Raw genomic sequence first — 23784 nt, forward strand, 5'->3', positions numbered from 1 at the left:
AAAGAAAGGAAATGAGAAAGCCCGGAGCAGACAGTAGAAGTCTATGTGGGATAGGAGAGAGGAGAAAGACTGACTTAGTCTTCTAAAAGCTCCCAGAGATTAAAATAGAAAGGAAGGGGCCACAACAGAGGGGCTGGATTTCTACAGCTCTCTGATGCTGGGCCAAAGGAGTGCGTATGCATCTGTGTGTGTGTTTACATGTATGACAAAGTAGGACATGAGAGTGTTTAAATTCTTACATTACATACAGTGACACACATTCAACTAGTGCCTTTGTGTGGCATATTGTGTCTGTGGGTGTGTGATAAAGCCAGTGTGTGTGTGAGAAAGAACGAAGAAACTCTGAAAAGCCTCGAGGGGGATTTCCTCTGAAAGGGAAAGCTTTTCTCCTCCCCCGCTCAGGAGCTGTGTCCTTCCCTCTCTCTCTCCCTCTTTCTCTCTCTCACCCCCAAACACTCAGAGTGGCCAGAGGAGTGAAGGGGAAGTGAAAGACGAGGATCAACAGGCAGGCTTGACAATTTACTGTTTTCTGCACTACACACTCAGACTTGCGGAAAGTCTTTGGAGAATGGGAATGACTTTAGTTACTTTTCAAGACAACTCACTGTCATGTGGATGTACTTCACTCGGCTTTTGGTGTTGATGCACTAAACATGGCAAGTCTCTGACCACAGAGCACAAGGAGGCTGTCTGGAGAGGATTATCACAACCAAAAATGAAAACACAAACATTCTGTGTGATAGTGGAGAAACTCCTGCAAAGATGGTAAAGTAATATCAAGTTCTAATTGCTCTTGGCTTCGTGTCTGTTGTTATTTTGCGGCTGAAGAGTTTGAGAGTTCCACAACAAGTGAGAAAGTGAGTTTCTGGTTTGGACGAGTGACTTTGTTTCTTCCTGTAGCTTTGCAAGTCGTGCGTGCCCAAAGCTATAGAAGCCTGGTAGGATGTAAGTTGAGTGTACAAGCAAAACCTTCAGCTTTGAACAGTTTTTCAGTATTAATTCACATTTTTTCCTTTTTATGAAACTTTATCTTTGTTAACACCCAAGGCAGCACAAAACTAATGTCACTGCACCCTTCAGACCTTTTTGTTTTCCTGAGCACAGTTGGTGGGACTGTTTCATGGCCTAGGATCAACAGCCCACAGCATCTCAAGCATTTGCAGTGTGTGCATGCTGACAAAAACACAGTGATGGAGAGCAGGGCATTGTCTTTTGTTTCACTTCTCTAAAACCTTTGATTGTAACTTAATTGATGTAGATGGCACACATACTTCAGTGAGAGGAGGGTGATTTTGTGTATAAATTATATGACTGCTTTGCATCGTCATATGATGGAAATCAAGTTTTAGCGTTTTAAAAAATTTAAAACCCCAGAGCTTTAATGACTAGAGAGGAGTCGTCTGGTACTAGTTGCAACAGAAACTAATTAATCACAGCGAGTGAGCTGAGAGATGGGAACATGTTAGACAGTGATGACAAGTTTGTGGCTTCTTTGAACTTTTGCTACAGCAAAAAGTATTACTAAATGCAGTTGAAGATCAACAGCTTTAACATCTAAAAACCCATTTTTGATGAACTGAATTACACAAGGTTCTACCTTTTTGTTTTTTCATTGTTCTTTCTTTCTTTATATGGGAAGCTAGACAGACTCACAACATCTGTCCAAGCATGCCAGATAAATTATAGCTTTACAGAGAGCAGGAGCAAAGATGTTTGAAGAAGTCCAGAGTTGGCTGCTCATCATGACCACCATTGTACTTTGTCCTCCCTTCACATCCCCTGCAGCTTTTATTTGACCAGTTTTTACAGTCCCAGCTGATTGTTTTATTCATTGCATGACTGATGTTGTGCTCCGTGGATCGTGACCACCCTCAAGTGTACTGTACAGTCATGAACTTTTAGAGTCTAAAAAATATTAGATTGCTGCACTGTGATTGACCAGGAATGAGTAAGTAAAAAGGAATACAAACCACAAAGCCCTGGCTGGCTGGTGTGCATTGTGTTTGCATTTAGTTACTGTGTGACAAGGACATCCAAGAGTCATTCATTCACCAGCAAGGTCAAGCACATTCTTCTTAACGCCTTAGCAAGTGTTTCATTATTCAGTGTACAGTAAAAACAAAGAGTTCGTTGCATTATTTAAAGTTTGGTTAAAGTTAATGCTAATCATTGAAGCCCACATGAGAGTCTTGGATTTGGGGTTTCAGTGATTCACCCATAAAGGAAAGTTGGTAAAGTTTGTTTAACAGAATATAAGTTTCTTAGTTCATACTGCTGCAATCACATGCATTCATTGATTTTTGCGTTTGCTGTTTTTGTTGGATTGTGATTTGCTGTGCAGGCAGCATACAGTGATTGTCTGTTAAACTTTACTTTACATAAACCACTGGTAATGCAAACATTGCTTCTGCCAAATCACAACGTAATAATTGTCCGTACAGCTGTGTGCTTGCCAATGCAAGGTGCAAAACTAGAGCAAGGACATGTAAAATATTTAATAGCAAAAATACCAGTGCACTCAACAGATGTTTAAATCTTCTGGTTTTTAAGAATTGTATATGAACCCCTCTTTTTGCTGCTTTGCCTAGCAGCTTCTTCATTTTCTAAACAGTTTGCATAATTAGGTGCTAATAGTGACCCCATAGAACCTTAGCCATGCAAATAATATCTATGGCTGAACATGAACATGAACGTGAACATGAACATTTATTCTGTTCTATGTATTTACAGGTAACTTGTTCTTTTACAGAGGAGTTTTTTTTTATTATTTTATTTTTGAAAAGATTTTGATTTGTAATAAATGTGTAATGATTGTACAGGTGCACTGAAAGTCTAGCTGTTTAACAGATTTTACGATAAAATTGTTTATGGTACGTTCAGGTCTCTAGATAAATGACAGAAGCTGCCACAGGCTCTCAAACATAATTTTGTATAGTATATGGTTCATATTAGGCAGCTTTTCAGGCCAATCACATATGCTCATTACTCACAGCATCAATTAAAACAACACACCTTAAGCTGTTTATTGCAAATAAACAGCCTCTAGTTCGAAGTATTGAGATCTTGACTGGCTGACATTACAGAGTATACATACTGACCTGGAGTTTATCTTTAACAACTTTTGGACTATCATCAGTAGCTCCCTCTCCTGCCTGTGACAAACATCAGTCATCACATTTTTACAACTGTCTGTAGCCTTTCCAAAAGGAGCCCCATCGTCTGTGCTCCCTCTGGCAGACTAATGCTGCTTCCTGCCTGTTGTTTAACTTGTGATTCTGTCACATCCCCACAGAGACACACAGGGAAAGGCCAAACAATAAACTAATGTGAAAAATAAGAATAATTACAAACATCTGCCTTATGGAGCTAATAGTTTCAGTTTGCTTCAATCAGCAAGTCACAGTTCTGAGAGTCTTCACAGAGCTCTGAACTGTGTTTTCAGCGTGTTTATTATCTCTGTATCACAAAAGTGGGTCAAATCCAGCATAGGCTTTGCAGTGTATTTTCAAAACAAAGACACTATCACATTTATGGGGGAATGTCTGTGCAGCCATAGGCTGTTTCTGAGTCAAGTTTCCTTGTGCATTGTCTCCAGTTACTGCAAAATTATCACTTCCTTCCCAAACTGAGTTTTCAAGTTACTGTTTCTGTGGCCTCCAATGGTGACTTTTTATAGGTAGTAATGAACGTTACTGCTTGCTTAAATCTAAAACCAGTTCAACAACGTAATTAAAATCTGTAGAAAAGGGAATGAGTTGGCACGTGTGACAAGGCAACGCTGGCACAGAAGGCGCACAAAGAATAATATTTAAAATGTCTGGCTCCCATTTTTTTCTCTTAGTTGTGTTCAAGGACAGCAGGTCAGTGTGGCCGGTGTCAGATGTCGGTGCAGGGCGTATAAACACATTCATATCTAGACCACCTTACATATCCTTCATTTCACGAGACCTCCCTTCACCTGTGTTAATAACATTTACCAATATCTTATGTTTATTTATTGTTTATAGTGAGATAGATGGAAACATTTATGATGTGCTATAGTCTCTGAGACAAACCATTTGGAATTGGATTTGTCATAGTTTGCCAGAATCAAAGCCTGGGAAAACAGGCTCCAAGGGACTTTGTTTTGTCATGTTACACGGGAGCAGCTTGTTATGAATCTGTTATGGAGACATTTCAGAAGAAGCATGTAGACTTTTAAGTTATTAAATGTCGCCTTTTTGTTTTAATGAACATTGAAGCCTTTTTGTAATTTCAACTTCTTTTGTATTTTTGCTACTTCCATCCACTCCTGCACTCACGCCAATCACCTAATCAGGCATTAGACAACTGCTTACACTCGTCTGATCCTGTGCTCCTGTGTAAAAATATGTGACCTGGCATGACTGAAACGGATATAATCAGTCTTATTGTTGTCTCCATGCAAAACAATTCTCAGTATCCTCAGCTCAGAGATGGATGCAGGCATTGTTCCAGAGCACTGTTTTTAAATGTCACATTTCATAAGACATGGCTGCCATGAAAGGCAGCTGTGAGTCCTTGATTTCAAGAGATGACAGCAGAGATTTACGTCAGGTTCATTGTCTCACAAAACACACAGTATTTCACAATATTTCTATGATTAATCTCTACAGAGCTGTGCTGTTTTCAGACTTTCAGGTTAGGTGGTAGATTATTACAAACTGGATGCTCATTGTTCATTATTCACAGCTAATAGTAGATTAATGAGTCACTTGTGCAATCAAATCTCAGCTCACCCATACGCTATACTGTACCAAAATGAGGAAAAAAATAAGACCACATTAGAAACCTGACACACCCCCACTGTCCTCACTTTTCCTTTTGCAAGCATAACTTTAGTTCTTCTGAATTACAAAATAAGTGAATGAATAATGGGATCCCTGCCAGTTTAGAGGTCTCTTACCCAGCACACAGTGTGTTTATTCTTGGCAGAAGTGACTCTAAGTAATAATGTTGAGGTTTCATCTCAGAGGGGTCGTTTTTTGTTTGGTTTAAAGTATCGAAGACGGCTTAGCTGAATAGAGTAGCACTCTGCTGAGTTTATGAAGAGTGGATCATGCACTGTCTCACTGCTGAAAACGAGATAAGGAGGAAATAAAGTGGAGTAAGGCGCATCTGAGAGATAAATGGTTTTCATTATGATATGACTACGCCTACGCCTATGATCACGATTGCAACATGATTCAACATTTTTCCAATTTCAGATTATGTGTGAAACCAGATATAGTAACTTCAAATACATTTAATGTGGTTCCTTTGGAGCACAAGATGAAATCTGCATATGCATTCACTGCCCACTTATTTAGGTACATCTGTACCCACGGTGTGGTTTAAATGATTGAGACCACAGGGTTAGTGTTTTGATTCCCAGTCCCTCTTGGCTACATGTTACAGTGTCCTTGGGCAAAACACTGAACCTCAAGTTGCTCCCTGTGGGTCAGGTGAGCACCTTGTATAGCAGCCAACGGCTTTAGTCTGTGAGTGTGAATGGGTAAATGGGAAGCAGTATTATGAAGCACTTTGGATAAAAGCGCTACATGAGCAGAGCATTGAGCATTTAACCTTGTAAAAGAATTCATGACAGAACTGCTGTTCTGGATTGCCTTTCTAAGTGTACTTAATGAAGTGGCCAGTGAGTGTAGACTCCCTTGATATCCATACCCTTCCTCCTTTCCATAATACAATTTTCTTGGGTATCATATTCAATCAGCCCTGTGGGTCCGTGCTTTGGTAGTTTTCTCTTATTTCTGAGTTAGCAGTGTGTCATTTGAGGCTCTTCATATCCGCGCATGCAATATTCAATCAGCAATCAGTCTGTTTAGTGGCAGCTCTTAACTTAACTGTCACTTCTGCTGATATTTAACCCTGCGGGTGATGTGACAGATTTTAGGAAAATTAGATAGCTTGTCAAGAAAGAGACGTCAACAAATCCTTTCAGCATGTCACATCAAGAGTGGTGTTTATTTAGCTGAAGCTAATCTTTTTTTGGAATCACATTCTGTTCAGCTTACCTTCAGGTAGATTTTGACCCTCTGTGGCTGATGATGTGCATTATACACACTGACAGCTTGTTTATACTGTGGCTCAAATCTAGATTCTTTGGCCAAAGCCCAAGGCAATATAGGGAGAGACCTGTAATTACCTGCTTAATACTCAGCACTGCAAAACCTCCTAGGGGGTCTCAGTGATGGATGAGGACAAAGGGAGAGTGAACCTTTTATAGCAAATGCCTGTTGTCGTCAGCAGCATGCCAACTCCTGTTGAACAATGAGCTTTGTTGGAGATTGAAGTGCTCTCTCTAGAATTAAAGCACAAGCTGCACTGGACAATAGTGGGCAGGGAGGGAATCCCCTTGTCTTTTGATTGTGTATAAGAGGCGGTGTTGGAATGTAGTTGTCAGCTCGACATTGATTAAACCCCACAGTCTCTGCAGTCCAAGAAAAAGATTTAGGATTTAAATCTGGTTGAATACTTGAATGCTGTGACTGTGGGAGTAAAATACCTTGAATAACAACATACCAGATCCATGTTTCTGTCAACATAAAGGAAGGAAAGCCAAATACTGTACACTGATATACAGTAAAAGATTTGTTATCATAAGGTTGTGGGGAAGTGATTGTGTCCGTGTGCTCACCTGGGACTAAACAAATTACAGTTAATCAGGAGTGGTGCAGATTTGACTCTACAGGCAGAACAAGTTCTAGTGCAGCACACTGTGCAACACTGACTAAAATGTGAGACTGTTGAATAAAAAAAGGAGAGAAAGAAACACTGGAAACAACAAATATCTTTTTTTCTAATTAAAAAAATAATTAGAAAAAAAAATGGATTATAGGGAAATAAACTGGAGTTTTTAATTTACCAGCTACAGATGTTGAATGTTTCCCAGTCAGGGTCCCACAGGTCTATTTTTTCTACTTGTGGCCACAATTTAGGCTTAATTGTTGTTTTTATGTTTTGTGTGCATGTTTTTAAATACCACTGTAACAGAACCAATTCAGTACACAAGTTTCTTATGTCTTAGAAACTCTCACAGTTGTCTGGCAATTAATCACATGTAATGATGACAAACAGGCAGATGTAATGAAATACAGACGAACTCACTACACTGGCAGCCACCTCAGTTCATTTAGCTGGCTATGCTGCCTGAGCTGGGCCCAGCTGAGCAGTGCTTAGTAAAGGGTCTCACTCATATGAATACCATTAGCCAAACCACCCACAGTGAGGAGTTCCAGTCAGGGCGAAATGTCTTATGCTTTTAACCTTCTTTGTTTTGAGAAGCATTTCATCCAGACAACAGCCTTTGTCATCAAAAGAGGTTTAAATCACAAGTGATTTGGAAATAATGGTATAATAATAAGTCACAACATTTTTACATTAAGGTTGAAATCACTGATATAAAGTACAGAAAAAGGACATACATTTTCAAAAATTACACAGAAATTAAAGTAGCCATTTCTGTACAGTAACTTTACATCAATGTGTTTTATTAGTTGGTATTTCTCTGCAAGGTTAATCCTCAGGTTTGAAGAATACACTCAAATCCATAGCAATAAGACCAAAACAGCTGTGATACATTATCATTCAACATCCAGCCTCAAAGGTATTCAGTTCTCCATTTTCTAATCTATCGTGACAGATGTGCAAAATCAGAAAAAAGGAAGCATTCTTTTCTACTGAGGGCATGCAATGTCTACAAGAGATACAGAGACTCTGAGTACTGTAAGTGGTTAAATGTTGATGTTGTTTTGCATCCAACATCCCATAGTAATAGCTATAGATGTAATGTTATTTATATTTTAAAGTTACTTCAGGCATTTTTAACTAGTCCCTCTGCATAAGAATGTGAATCTGATTCTGGTTGTTTAAAATGTACAGTGTACCATATAACATACTTGTAAATGCTTTTCTTTGCACCTTACAAGGCCAAAAGCAGCCATGTTGCACAATCCCATCTAAAGTACAGTATTTACTGGGCTTAATATTGTGTTAAAAATCTTGGCTCTTGTACTGATCCATGTCGACATCCCTCCCAACTCAACATCCCCACCTCAAATTCTTGCTTAAATTTGGCTGGTTCACCAAAAACAAAACCAAAATAAATAAATAAAATAAATAAATAAATAAAACGCTTCAAAGATATCCTCTTTTCATCTGAATGGTTTCTGTGTGTTTAGCTGGACCCATGGCACAGCTAGTGCCAGCAGTATATCCACTGCAGGCATTCAATTGGTTACAGAAAGCAGATTTGTACAAGAGGAAACATTAACACCAAGCGTGACAGAAAGAGATGTCATTTTACAATGCTGAAACTTAATGGGCATGTGTGATGAATTCTCAGATTTTTTTTCTGTGCTTTCATCCTCATTTTACATTGGATAAGATCAGAGGATCATCCTGGCCTGCTACATTTACCATGTCAAATGAAGCATACCCTGGAAAGACTTGAAACAAGTTTCACATATTGAAGTGGGATAGACTTAATCATCTCCACATAAAACTGAAAGGCCTCTGACTAGGCTCAAACATATCCCTGTTGATTCCATAATTATGTTGGAAATTTACAAAACAGTCCTGTGTTGAGTGGACAGAAGTGGATAGATTTTTTTTTTTTTACTTGACTTTGAGTGGTTCAAAACTAGCAGAATGATATTGAATATTGTAATGCCCACATGAAAAGAAATGAAACAATACAACACACTTCATCATTGTTTTCATAAGAGATGGGTGATACTGAGATGATTTTGGGTGATTGTGGGAAGACAAAAAACAAGTCATGCTGTTATTAACGACAAAAAACTAACCAACGAAATTAATAATGTCATTTTACCTTTTTTTGCATTTAATTCTGCACAGAAAATACAATAATTGTCCTAAAGGCTCTATACACTTCAGTAAATCTCAATTTCTGTTTCAAAAACTTATTTTAAACTTTACTGACTTATGAGCATAAACATATGTATTTATAGACAAATAAAAACAAAGGGCATGTTGCCAAACAAGTCAGAAGACTAACAAGGAATCATATTTCCTTGTTAGTCTACTTAACAACGGCAATACAAGGATTCAGAATGAGGGCAGCAGTTTTATTAATAAGAGACAAGATCATCTCAGTCACATGATTTATGAAGTTTTAATTAAATATTTTGCTTTGGTTAAAAAGCTCATTTGAAAAGAATGTTCAAGTCACACCCCATCTTCTTAAATTGTCATACTAATAAGATGGTAGTTGTGTTTTGGAATAAAACAAGCTAGAAAATATTAATTTTGGTCTCCAAATTGAGTTTTAGGGTGACCTTACAAAACTATTAACAACAAATTAAAAATATTTTCCAGACAGGGAAAGTTTTTCAAACCAATGTGTAACTTCCACTGTTCTGTCTTTTTTTGTTATTGTTTTGTTTTTGCTGGTTTTATAGCTATTTTGTCTCACAGATATCAGAAGCCTCCTTATACACTTACATTTATATCACCAAGACTGCTCAGTCTTCATGTCATTGACCCCAACCTCTTGTCTTCTAGAACCCAGAATCTCTGGACTCCTCCATCCAAAGTGCCCTCTCGGCACTTTTCCCACCCTTTGAGGCCACAGCGCCAATTGTCCTCAGCCAGCTGTTTCGCACCATTGAGGAACGTTATCACGGTGATGCATTGCAGTGCCTGCTCGACTTCCTCATCCCCTCCAAACATCTGCTTGAGAGTGTCCAACAGGCAGCGTGTGTGAGTATCAGTGCACTGAGGTTCAAATGCTGAAGTCTTTATTGTTCATTTTCACTGCACACATCTCTTGGATTTCAACAGCATAAGCATCAGTTCGGTCTGGAGACAATTACTGTATGTCAACACAACGCACACACCGAGATGTCACTGTCTCCTATGTCGACTGTGAATAAACACCCCAAATAAATCATGAAAAGCTCTGCTCTCTATAACTACAGAAGTTTACTTTGGAATAAATACAGTGGTACTGTCTTTAAGTCCATGCTTTCTTAGCAAATAAAAAACAGAAATGATTAATAGGACACACTACCACACACTATCTATGCATATATAGGTTCGGCAGGTATCGCATCCCTTAGACAAATAAATGGAATACATTTAAGTTACAGCTTATCTAGTGTGTATTGTTACTGCACAGTATATACCAACATTAAATTGCATAGATAACTCGGCTCTTTTTATTCTTTATGCAATAGATGCCTTGAAATCATAAATCTTTTAATTATACCTTTTATAAACTTACACTACCACTATATTGGGTAATAAAATAATAAAATAAGAGGTAAGACAATGCATATCATTAGGAAATATACATCAATGATATTTTCTTACGCAGAGAAAGTTCAAACTACATTAGACTGAATCTATTCTCCTTTTATTTTTATTTTTTTCCAGGCTGGATACTCTGACGTGGTTTTCCGCTGTGAGGGCTGGCCTCTGTGTCTCCATGACAAAACTGTCATCCAGTTAGCACCTGTCAATCCTTTGCTGCTGCGGCCCGGAGACTTTTATCTGCAAGTGGAACCTTTTGGTGACCAAGCGACACGGATTGTCCTCAAGAGTCTTCTAGAAGAGGGTTGTCGAGAAGTGGAAGAGACTCCTGTGCCTGAAACGTCTTACACTTGCATCTTCACTGAAGAGTGGCTGCAGGGCATTAATGAAGGACGCCATGGGACCCCGCTGTCACGTTGTTTGGTCTGCACTGATCAAGGAGTAATCAAGCTGCCCTGGAGCAAAATTGCTGTCCCGGAGTTTTTGGACAAGCCTAAGATCATGCCCACTTATCGTGAGCCTCCTCCTGAGCCAAAGCAGCTTTCAGTTCCCACCCATTTCAACTCTTCCACCCTCCCATTGGAAGTCATGATTCTTCCTTCAAAGGACAGGATGTCAGCTTCTTTGAGACCAATAAACTGTTCTTCCAAACTTCTAAAAATGGAACATGAAAAACGAACTGTCAAACCATGTTCCAACCCCTTATTGAAACCAGTGGGTTGGGTTTCTCCTAATACCTGGGACAGTCGTAACTATCGAGAGATTGAGGGTGATTATGTAGACCTTGTGGATATCTCCAAAGAGAAGTTATTGGATAAACAGAGCGACAGCCACCCAAATCCACAGACTTCACCGTTGTTTAAACCTGTCAGACCACCTCCACCTGTACCAATTGGGAACAGTGTATCCTGTGGACATACCCTACAGTATGCGGAGGAACCCTGTACCTCATGCAGCCAGAGAAAGCTGGGCCAGGAGCTCACTGATCAAGACCTGAAGTGTAGGTACAGAGACTCGTATCTGGCAGCACTGAGGAACCCAGTAACCTTTGAGAGGGGAAGTGTAGACCTCCTGACTGCTGTCGCGGAGGTCGGCCTTTGTGAAGAGGTAGAGTTAAGTTCCAAGGGTACATTTGAAGCACAAAGAAATGAACTTGGAAACATTTCTAATCACTCTAAAGAAGCTATGATATGTCATAAGCTCTGCCAAAACAAACACAGCGGTGAACCAGCACAAGAGAACTTATGGCCTCACCTGAAAGACCTTCCTCCAAGTTCTGAGACTGATAATCTTGTGAAGGAATCACCGATGATTCTGAAATCAACCCCTGGTTTGAGCCATAGTCAGATAGTTCAGACAAAACATATTTCCCACCAATTAGAGCATAATGCTTCTGTTCATCCAGCATCAGATGTGTTCTTGGAAAACTGTGATGGCGACATGAAACCGTCAGGGAAACAGAAAGTTAAGATGAGGTCATTGTCCACTGTGTCAGAAACACCCAAAGGAAGTCCACTTCTCTATAAAGTCAACAACAGGAGCCACAGTGATATTTGCCCTGAAACAATCACCAGCATAATCCAGATTAAGAAAGGTGAACTGTTGGATCAGGTGATTCCGAAGCTGGAAAGACTGGCTGGAAAGTCCCAGAAAAAAGGTAAGCAGCAACTTCAGACAAACATTTTTCAATACAATCTTTTATTGTCTGCACCAACCAACACACAGAGAGTATTATCGCACACCAAGACATATTTTATGATTGGCTGTTCAGTGCTCAGGTGACTGAGCATTTACACCAAGCCAACTGATTGAAACTCAGACTGAGGGAACATGCTCCACTGAGAGTCAGGCTTCATAAAAGCTCTTTAGAAAGAGGGTTCAATGTTCTAAGGTCAGGCTTGAGTATAATCTTCCTCAAGGGATTCTCCCACTGCTGTCTGATTTCTTTGGCTGTATGGCTCTATGCACATCACTCCCTTGACAGAGGGAGTGAACGGAAATAGTCTGCTGCACCCCAATCAAAGAGAAAACCTGAAAGCACCGGGCAAAAAGAAAGAGCAGAGCATTCCTCTAATGTAGAGAGACAGCATAACATGCTAGATGGCAGTTTCAGTGTCCCCATCACCCACTGGCATCCACCCTCATGGCCTCACAGGGGCATTTTGAGATCTTGATTGTAGACATGCTTGTCACAGAATGTTAAAGTAGCAAAGAGCAAATGCACAGGCGAGGCATTGTTGGCTCCAAGAGGAGGCCAATTAGGATGTCTGAAATCAAAGCCAGGCGTAGTACCCAGCCCAATGCGGTGTTTTCTTACACGTTTGCCATGTCCAGTGTTTAAAGGCTGTTTGTATGTATTATGGCTGAAGAAAGTAATAATTACCATTGGCATAAAAGGATAAACAGACTAAATGTAAAGTCTAATTTACAAGAAAGCATTCTCAGTGAAGTATGTCCCAAAAGAAAGAAAAAGATTTACATACCCACATCTTGCTAGAATTCTATTTTGATTTATTAAGTTCCTCTTTGTTTTTCACGGGAAAGCCATTATGTTTGTGTTGACAGATTTCCAGTCAAGCAGAAGTCAAACTTCCTCTACTTCAGAAGCATCAGACTCAGAGATCAACAAGCCGTCAACTCCACAAGTTCAACTTCCTTCTGCAAGTCCTGACACTGCCCAATCTTCACAAACAGAAGAATCCAGTTTCAAAAGCGTCAGTGGCCTGCTTGAACTGGGCATTATTTGTTTGCCAGGTACTTTGCATTAATGGTTATGACATGTCCAGTTTCATATTTAAGTATGGTTGCCTACATAATAATGTAAGTCTCCATGAAAATGTTAAACTTTCACTTTGACTAATTACAAACTTACTTGTGGCCTCAGCAGCTCTTATACGTCATTTCTGTTTAGTGTCCCAATAGTAAGATGGACCTTGCAGCTTTGACAAAAACACTAAAAATGTCATTAACTTGTTGTCTGCCCTGCTTGTCCCCAGGCAGCCGGGACAGGACGGGCAGGGCAGTGGTGGAGGTCCATGGTGACAGGAAGGAGTGGATGTCCCCTCTTGTATCAGCCCAGAATCTCTGTGAATTACTGCTCTACCTACATTCCATACCAAGGTAGAGGAAAACTTGATCTTGATCTCTGAAGTGATGATGTCCTCAGAGACCCAGCAGAGAGTTTGGTTTATTGTTTGGTTAGTGTGCTGCTCCCAATGTGTTGGTGAAGTAAGAGGTTTGACCACTAGAGGTCAGCAGATCACAATTTAAGATGTCTTTTCTGTGTTTAAAGCAGGTTTTCAATATGATGCATACTCTTAAATTCATCTATATTATTCCTGATGTCTCATCCATGGAACCATTTGTGTTCTACAGTTACTTTAACAACACATTTTATTTCAGAATTGTGTCCTCATAAATATTTCTTCCTCGCCATATAGTGCTTTAAGCTGTGCTGAGGCCAACGCTGTTTCAGTGCTCACCCTCCAAGTTCTACTAGCAAACACTTTAACGGTGTTATTTGTTTACATTGTATTCAATGGCATATTTGGGGTTCAAAAAGCCAGATAGCTTTCTGCCAGATAGCTTGGCCTTCCCCACTGCAGCAGTCTCTAGCCAAGCTGGCTGCCAACTGTCGGGTATGCAGCAACTTGCTAGAATTAGCAGCCATGTCTGATGTAGGCTTACACAACCGTAAACCAAGAAGAGGCTATTAAGTTGAGTGCATGAGTGTGTCAATGATGTGGAATAGGATATGTGAGTGTTTTGTGAAGATGTCAGATTTAAAGATAAGTAATTTGAGAACTGAAATTAGTAAAGCGTAAATGTCACTGAATAATGCTGTTATCACAAAAAAGGCCTGTGATCGAATGGACATGTCCAGCTCTGTCCTGACATTATTCAATAATTTCATAGGAAAGAAGTTCGAGAGTTGGGAATGACTTTGATCATCAATGCAAGGAAGAAGCCTCCTCCACTTCACCTCTACAAAGCACTGCTGATGGCCCAGGTTAAAACCTCAAACCAGCGTACACACGCTAGAGTGGACTATCCAAAATAGTTCTCATCCAAAAACACAAAAAGACAGAAAAAAAAAACTGCACACATCACGTAATTGGATGCAAACAGATGTCAAAGTTAAACAATTGAGCCACCATATGCTGTTTGTTTTACGGCTGATTGGTGCATTTCTTAACACACAACTCATAGATACGGACTAACACACGTGAATTAAAGTTCAAAGCAAGCACCTAATGTAAGTTAGGGCAAATCAAAACTTGTGACATGCTTCCTTAAGTTTTTGTCTTTTTATTTATTAACCCACTTCTACAGGAGCAAGCTCTTCACGCTGTGCACAGTATTGTGAAGCTGATGGATAAAGACACTTGTCCACGCCCTGAAAAACAGCCGGGACTGCAGGTTTCATGTCCTCCTTCAGTGTTTATCATTTGAGTGGGATGTAACTCTAGTCATGAGTGCTACTTGTTAGTTACCTTTGCTTACCAACTTTGTCTTTCTCTAATAGATGGACATAGTGACTTCTATGAAAGCCCTTAACAAGACAGTGGAAGCTTCCCAGCTGACATCTGAACTGGGTGGCAACTTTGCTTACAGCCATAAAGACTGGCTGCACTTCCATCAGGTACTTAATCTTTACTATTTGTCTTCAGAACTGCTGCAACTGTTTCAATCCACACTCACTAAGACAAACTGTGGTCCTGGTGATTCGGTGGACATGTGCTGATGTATCATAGTTCACCCACTGGCCATGAATCATTATCTACTTCACCGACACTAATGTTTCACCCACTCGGTTGATGTTTAATGCCAAATTTAATTTTACCTTTAGGTAGCAGAACAATATCATCCCAAAAGCAAAGGGGATAGTCTTACCTAGGTGATAAATGTAGACTATATCCAGTAAAATACACAGTATTTCAACATTGTCCAATTCCTATGGGCTAATGCAGTGTAGATGAATTAGAAGGAGAATTGTTAAGAATTTAAAAACTGCCTGAAAGTGTCCAAATCCCATTTTCCTCTTGAATAACAGACTGATCATTGTGTCTCTAAACCACTACATTTGCTTTAACCAAATTTAAAATAATGGCCAAAATACACATTCAAAAGAATTCATTGGAAGCTGAACAACTAATAGTCCAGAGGACTAACTTTATGTAGTGGCAGTGAGATCAACTGAGTGGACAGAATAGGATGAACAATAATTGCTTTACAAGACGTATGGTAGATGCAGTGTTCAGGTGTTTCTGAGGTCTTGTCAGAGCTGGATACATACTGAGGGTGCACTTTATGGGCTCCCTGTGATGGTGCAGCAAGTGACAGATACAGTACATAGTGGTTATCCCACAATTCTCTAGTTTTAAGGGCAGGACTTCATATTTTTGTTAACTTTAATACTTTTTAAAATTGATTCACCTTAGAGGCTGGTTTCTTTCATGGCTGACTTGCGAGGGGCAGATGGTTTGTTGCAGAAGACCATCAAGAAAGTAGAGGGCAGTAAAAAGCTTGACACTGCACAGGTGAAATGCACATGTTCACAGTTTGGTATTATATATTTTGACATGGTGAAATTTTAGAATAAATGGATAAATGTGGACATTGCATGTGCTGCAGGATGTGCAGCTATGCATTCAGGAGCAGAGAGCTTCAATGAAAGAGGTGCTAGAAGATACTCGACTGGTCAGCCTGCAAAGAGAAGGGGGGGCTCTGGTGGCCAGGATGAGGAGAGAGGAGTACAAATTCCCACAATCTGAGGACTACAGGTATGAGAATATACTTATGTAGTACTCTATCCCATTGAGTAAGTACATTTACGCAAGTTCAGTATTTTCCCTTCCGTACTGAGCTCAGTCATTAGTTTTGTTAAAATTAAAGGCTCTACACACCCACACAGTTATTAAGAATGATTCTGTCTCAGTGGGTTTCTAGTCAGGAGTAAATAGGGAGGAGCTTTCCTGGGAATTTTACCAAATGTCACCAAATATCACTAATAGGTAAGCGTAGGTTTTTCCACGCTCTAAGGTTCAACACAACTGGCAGAGGGTTCCGTTCATACATGCCTAAATAAGCAACATACTTGAAAACATCTGTGTAGGTGCACTATGAGCGTGCAATTGTACATTTTGTAAAATACATAGGGTATGCTCTCTTTATAAATTAGGATGCAGTATAATTTATTTAACTACTAACCAATGCAATAAGTAGTTAGCGTCCCCTCAATCTGAACCAGCTTCAATTTTAAAATACCTAAACTAACCAATAATGTAGTTACACTTTAGCCCTATGTTAAATACAATTATCTGATAGATTCATTTGCTTTGGTTATATTTTGAATGACGTACCTTAATATGAATTCTCCAATCATCATATGTCTTTCTAAATAATAGGTAGTGCAAGAGTTTCGATATTACACTTGAAATTACAAATTACATTACACTGCACTTCAGGTGGAGTGTGATTTGTCTCAAAGTTTATTGTTTGTCTCCTCTCCCCTGCAGAGATGCTCTGGAGTCAGTATCAAGTTTGTATAACCAGGTGGAGGAGAAACTCCACATGCTAGTGATGAGATCCAATGAATCATTGCAGCAGCTGGAGTTTCTCTTCAAGCTCAGAGAAATTGAGGCCAACATAAGCACGGTACTACCAGCTCCTTCAGGCTTTTCACACTCAACTCATTATGTACATTTGTCAAAAATGAGACAGAAATACTTGTGTAATATGTAATAATTCACCTGCCAACGCCAGCAATTTAAATATGTAAAATTGGTATTGCAGGCTGGGATGTGGTTCAGTACAGAAGGTGAACAGACACTGACGGATTCCTACATGACAGACGACAGCCTGGTGTCCACTGAAAAGGCCTTGCAGCACTTTGAACTGTTTCTTGCACAGTCCAAGGTGTTACTCTATTATACCAAAATTATACTAAAAGTTTTTTTAAAAAAAAGAAAAGTTATCCTTATTTGGCAGGCTGTGTTTGTCTTCATATACTAACATTTTTCTCTAGCTCTCCTAGTTTTAAAATGTTTAAACAACTGTAAAGAAAACACTAAACCACAAAGAAGGAGTTAGAGAGAGGAAGGTGAAGGAATTGGTTTTACTTGACATGTCATCATATATTGTAGGAGAAGCGACAGCATGTCATGGCCCTGGTGATAGAGGCAGAGAAGATTGTTGGCACCAATGAATCCAGTCCTGCAACAGACATTTTTCTAACCCTGATTAGCACTTTAAAATCCAATGTGGAGGATTTTATGTTGCGGGCAGAACAAAGGTACAAAGAACTGGACACACAGATGCATCTGCATCGCTTTTGTGATCAGGTTGGTGTTTTCTTATTTCTCCATGTTCTGTTTTTTATTCAAATTGAAATATTGAAATTTGACATTTCTAATTTATGCCACTTGCTATTTCTGTATGTTTTTCTGCACATTTCTAATTAGTATGTAAATTTAAACCTAAAATGGCAAATTCATGTTTCTTCCTCTCCCTCTGTCTAGGCATCCATATTTTGCAAAGAATACTGTACGTTTTTGGAACAGGAAGAGCAGGAGTCCTGCTCAGCTCAGATCCTAAGCAAAATCCAGATGTATGAAGAGAGATTAGAGGGCGAATTCTCCACCCCACACTTCCAGGCTCTGAAAGCAAAGGCCTGTGCTGTGGGATCAGCCCCCTCATGGTTGATGAGGGTGTGGAATGCAGCCTGGGTCCAGTGCCAGGAAATCAGGCAGCGTCTTGAAGAGATGCAGAAGAATAAGAAAGGCGTAGATAAGAACCAGATCCAGCAGACGCCAACTGCAAGCCCTGAAGGGAAAGATGGAGGCATGGGGAATAAGGAGAACAGGAGTGAGATGGGGGAGATTCAACAGCTCCCTTCTCATAAGGAGGTATTTGATGCAACAGAAAGTGCAGGAGAATGTGCCCCTACTGCGTGCTTTGACCATCATGTGAAACCTGACTTGAAAGAAGACCAGAAGTCACTTCAAAAACTGGTTGACAGTGAGAAAATGACCCCTGATTTTTCACACAATAGTTACTGTCATCCCGAAACCAATTGGAGGCCAAGACAACATCATAGCGAGGCTGATCTGAGGACCACAGACTCTGTTGAAGTGAATGATGATTTTCCCTTGCACAAAGCTTTGAGTCGTTCTCTAAGCGAGGGGTCATATGTGAGCTCTTGTTCAGCGAACACGTCCAGCTTTTCACCTTTGAATGTAAGACACAAACACTGTCAGAGCAGGACACAGCCACTGAAAGAAAAGCTCATCCAGAATCTGCCCATTTCCCATAACAGCAGTTTAAAGCCAAGATTCCTGAGCTGCGAGTCAAAAAGGCAAAGTAATGACAAGCAGGGTGATGGATGCACAGTCTGCACTCAGAGCCCTACAGATTTAAGGACTGCAGAGGCATTACTCACAACAATGGAAAACAATATCAGCAATGCTTTGTAAGTGAGGCCCTCCCTCCTTCAGCTTTAATCTGAACTTTAGTGAAATGCTCCATCCATAAATAATGTAAAACTCAGTATGATTCTAAGCTCACTTGGGCTTACTTTTCCATTTGCCATTTTTCATTTCCTATGTGGAACAGGAAACTGCAGAGGATCATGGACGAGCTGCTGTCCACAGAGCGGGAGTACGTGAAGGCTTTGGGTTATGTCCGAGAGCATTACTTCCCTGAGCTGGAGAGGCCCGATGTCCCTCAGGACCTTAGGGGCCAGAGGGGTAGTGTTTTCGGTAACTTAGAAAAACTCCACGACTTCCATCGACATTATTTTCTGAATGAGCTGGAGAGCTGTATGAACGAACCTTTCAGAGTGGGACGCAGCTTCCTGCGACATGTAGGTGCCACATGTGTTATCTATCTATTGAAACATGAACATGAACATAAAGTCCAAATAAATTGTGATGCACTAAAATCGTAAACATTAATTAGAACATATAATAAAAACTTGTGTAATTTTTTGTTCCATAACAACCTAGTTTTCGCAGACAAATGTCTGTAACCAAGATTGTAATCTGTTAACAATTGTTGCATGGGAAGATATCAATAAATATATGAAGTGTGTATTAGGCCTCACACTTCCCTTCCAGATTTTTAGTGTACCACATGCATTTACTGGTGATGATGGAGAATGATGATGATATGTATTTATTTGTTTTATTTCAGAGGGAGAGCTTTGCTTTGTATGCCCTTTACAGCAAGAACAAACCACAGTCTGATACTCTTCTCATCAACCATGGACAGGCTTTCTTCAAGGTGAGAATCCTGAATAGAGCCAAGACTAATAGGAATGTAATTTCTCAGGACTTTTGTAAAAAAAAAAAAAAAAAGTTTTTAAAACATTTTTAATAAATTCAATAAATGTTCATTTTGGCACTTTTTTGCTAAATACATTTTGTAGCATACCAATATACGCCATTCCACTCTTGATATATCACATCGACTTGCTTTGCTTGTAAATCTCTAGCACCGTTGCCAGTTCTCTGACTGCTCTGTCTCCTGTCCTCATACATCAGCAAAAGCAGCTGGAGCTTGAGGATAAAATGGACCTGTGGTCCTACCTACTGAAGCCTGTGCAACGCATCAGTAAATACAGCCTGCTGCTGCAGGACATGATGAGGGAGTGTAGTCCAGCACAAACCAGAGAGATGGCTGAGATCAAGGCCGCCCTCGAGGTCATCCACTTCCAGCTTCGCCATGGCAACAATTTGCTGGCCATGGATGCCATTCAACACTGTGACGTAAGATTTGTGTCATTTTGTCAAACAAAATATTTAACAAAATTATTTCATACTGTAGCTACTCATAGTGATATACAGTAGTATGTACTGTACTGTCATATGATTGGCTTATCAACTCGTGCAGACAAAACTATGGCACCAGTAGAGAATGGTATGTAGTGACGGTTCCTTTTCTTAAAAACATTAGTTTTTCAAATCTGGCTTTGGGAAATACAATTCATCAATCAGTTAATGACCATTAATAGGGGATAGAATGGGGTGGATGAAAGGAGTTAGGGAAAACTAACAGTTTTGTGTGGGAAAAAGAAGGCCTATCTTCCTACATTCATATCTGATTGGCAAAAGCAGAGCACATTATTAGCTTTAGCAGTTTTTCCCTCTGTGTGCTGCAGGTTAACCTGAAGGAGCAGGGGCAGCTGATACGCCAAGATGAGTTCCTTGTGACATTTAGAAAGAAAAAATGTTCCCGTCACATTTTCCTCTTTCAAGAGCTCATCCTCTTTAGCAAGACCAGGAAGACAGATGTGGGGAACGACACATATATCTACAAACAGTCATTCAAGGTATATGTACTGTATGTTTCACAAAAATCCAGATGAAGCTAAAATGTATCAACATGGTGTAGATGTAACAGTAAATACAGTAATAAGACAAAGGGCTCAGTATTGGGCTCAACAAGGTTCCATTCTTTCACATGCAACTGCGTTGCAAAATGGTTACTCACCACTTACAGAGAAAATTGACCATTTTGTGTTACACTAGCAAAAAACCATCTTACATTTTGAGTTTTTTATTTATTAAGACATCAGGCATAGGCATTGCCCAAAACAGTGGTAACAGTGGCCTTTGTGATTGATGATGATTATAACTGTCTTGCAATATGGTTACTCACCACTTACAGAGAAACTTGACTTTCTTTGATTACGACAATGCAGAAAAACTAATTGTCCAGGGCATGGAAATTGACGCTGCAATTTTGACACCCACCGAACACAGAAATGCACATTGGCAGAATTAGTTGACAATAATTAAATACATTTTATGTTACAATAGCAAACTACCATCTTACATTCTGATTTTTTCTTTTATTTATTTAGACATCAGATATAGGCATGACCCAAAACAGCGGTGACAGTGGCCTTTGTTTTGAGATCTGGTTCAGAAAAAGGAAAACTGAGGACACATACACAATCCAAGCTGTTAGCAGAGAGATGAAGGAGGCCTGGACGAAAGACCTGGAACGGATCCTCTGGGAGCAGGCAGTACACAACAGAGGTGCCAACTAACACACAATAGCACACAAAGGTGGTTCAGATTGCAGACGTTACACACGTTACTTGTAATACATATCTGGTTTACGTCCATAATACAGTCACAACTACAATGTCTGTAGGTGTAGGTGTAGATATAAAAGTATGTTTTCATAATGTTTGAATGAATGTATTTGAAGTCATCACAGCACAGAGTGGTCAATAGAAGCAAGAATCATATACTGAAAATTTGTTTTGACCTTTGTAAGTTATAATATTATATTAAGTAATAATATTGTCTCACATATTTTTTAGAGGTCCGTATGCAAGAAAGAGTGTTTATGGGTATTGGAAGCAAACCTTTCATTGACATCCAACCCAGTGATGCAGCTATCAGTGACAGAGCCATCAATTATGTCCTGATGGGAAGAGGTAAGCAAATACAAATTAGAAAAATGTCTGCAAGGGTTACGATGATATTTTGTTATCATTGAATTTTGCCAGATCATCAGGCTTCCTCACATAAAACTTATTCCCAACTGGTTTCTGCAGAAAACAAAGTGCTGTCTGCTCTGGGGTCGACTGGGGCACAAGACATGCTGACCAAATCTACAAGTTCAAGAAGCAGTTTATCTTCCATTTCTTCCTCTGAAAGAGGTTCCCTGTCTCCTATGGGATACATGTCTGGGCCAAAGCAGAGGGCAGCTGTAGGGGGCCTTGGAAGATACGTGTCCCCTCCTGGAGCTCTAGAGGAGGACGACATTGATCCTGAGAGTGGGAGTCAGAACTTACTGCGTAAGTATCAACCCGATCACCCGACAATATAGTAGTTACTTTACCAGGTCGGTGGTATTGGTTTAAATTTATGGATTCATTTATATGCGCACCCATCCACTTGTCTTGTGTATAATCAGCTTTTCTCTCTGCTCCAGTGGACAGCTCTGAGTCCTCAGGAGAGAGTGTAAGTGGTTTCAGCAGTTCCAGTCACAGTTATCACTCTACTGTTGGAGGAGAGGGTGAGGACACATCCTCAGTCTGTGCCTCAATAATCACAGTTAAGGACACAACAATTTCTCATCAAGCTGAAGCTTTCCACAAACACAATGTTCGGACAGAATCCCTGGAGAAAACCCAACCACCAGTTGGACCCAAGGCACAATGCCAGGCCAAGGATCCACCCTGTAGCAAGGTGTAGTAAAAATTTCCTAACCAAAATGTATCTGTATCACTAAATAATAAACTCTCTGTCCATCTTATTTGGTTGAAGGGGTTTTTTTCTCATGTCGATGATCAATGGTCCACTCTGATTAGTGTTAAATTATTATTGTTTTCATGAATCTCTCAGGTTCAGAACCCTAATGTTGGAAAATCTACTGAGGTGTGATCTGTCCGATACAAAGTGAGTACTTTGCAACCCACCTTTCTTAGCTACTACATAATACAACAATCTTTTTCAACCTTTGGTTATACTGTATGCTGCTGTGAAAAGATTAAGTTTAAAGATTTCTTTTCTGTCCACAGATTTGGAAAGAAAACATGGATAAAAGTCTTGCGTTGACTGCATTAAAGAAAAAAAATAATTTAAGAGATATTGTTTTATATTGTACCAGCTCTGTCTGTAACCTATGACCACTCTGTAAATATGTCTTGTAATCTCTTCACTAAAAACAATAGGCTCGAAAATGTCTATAAATGTACTGTACTTTTTTAATAAAGTTTGAAATGCATACCTGACCCGATGGCTTTGCATAGTATTCTGTAAATAAGTGTAGTTTCATAGGCCCTGAAAATAATAATAGAATTGCTATAGTCTTTGTGTCTCTCCTTTCATGCAATTCATTACATATTGCTAAAGTATACAATATCTAAACATGCAGTGCATAAAGTAATGTTTTATATCCTATGTGTCTTACTTGTTTCCTCTGTAAACAAAACACAAATACACTGCCTTTTCTTTTTATTACCAGTTGTGTATAAACTTCTGTCCCTGGTATAAAGCTAAAGTACCAGAGTAGCTTTATATTTGAAATACAGAACATTATGCAATAATGATGTATGTTTGCTTTTATCTGTGTTCTTATTTGCACCTCAGCATTTTAATAAACCAATAAACTTATCCAACACTGTTTCAAGCCAGACTGATATTTCTATTTTATATTTGCAATACAGATGTATTACCCTGACTAATTGAAGGTAAATGTGCCTAAATAAAAGTGTGGAAAAGAGAATACATAAAAAATAAATATGCTTTGAGCAACATTATCATAAGGTACATTTGATGTGGCTTCTAATAATATTGTAATAATAACTATTATTTCATAAGGAAAGGAAGAAAACGTATGCTGATCTTCTCTGGTGATTCAATCATTTATGTCAAAGATGATGCAATACAGGAAACAAAATCCCACTTCCCTTTAACTCATTCACAAAGTACATGACTCAACTGTGAAGCAAAAAAGGCAAAACAAAGGTCA

At 39.5% G+C, this 23784-nt stretch overlaps 1 protein-coding gene across 1 annotated transcript; it reads left to right on the forward strand.

Moving 5' to 3' along the window:
* The first annotated feature begins 435 nt into the window (after window positions 1-435).
* Window positions 436-23438, forward strand: quo (quattro). The gene is made up of 24 exons (XM_067505280.1): window positions 436-765; window positions 9544-9741; window positions 10417-11950; window positions 12859-13047; window positions 13290-13413; window positions 14209-14302; window positions 14626-14712; window positions 14819-14935; window positions 15735-15833; window positions 15928-16076; window positions 16812-16950; window positions 17089-17211; window positions 17439-17636; window positions 17814-18763; window positions 18907-19156; window positions 19486-19575; window positions 19836-20060; window positions 20453-20623; window positions 21158-21335; window positions 21626-21742; window positions 21863-22105; window positions 22243-22499; window positions 22656-22709; window positions 22832-23438. The coding sequence occupies exons 1-23, from the start codon at window positions 763-765 to the stop codon at window positions 22692-22694; spliced, it is 5574 nt and encodes a 1857-aa protein (XP_067361381.1). The 5' UTR covers window positions 436-762; the 3' UTR covers window positions 22695-22709; window positions 22832-23438.
* Window positions 23439-23784: the final 346 nt, after the last annotated feature.

Source organism: Channa argus, chromosome 5 (genome assembly GCF_033026475.1).
Source record: "Channa argus isolate prfri chromosome 5, Channa argus male v1.0, whole genome shotgun sequence".
In the NCBI taxonomy this organism is placed as follows: Eukaryota; Metazoa; Chordata; class Actinopteri; order Anabantiformes; family Channidae; genus Channa; species Channa argus.

What these genes read in the sequence shown, in the direction of transcription:
- quo (XM_067505280.1), top strand. An exon ending in AAGCACTGCTGATGGCCCAG is followed by an intron (nt 14,303 to 14,625) that starts GTTAAAACCTCA and finishes CCACTTCTACAG; the next exon opens with GAGCAAGCTCTTCACGCTGT. An exon ending in ATGCCATTCAACACTGTGAC is followed by an intron (nt 20,061 to 20,452) that starts GTAAGATTTGTG and finishes TGTGTGCTGCAG; the next exon opens with GTTAACCTGAAGGAGCAGGG.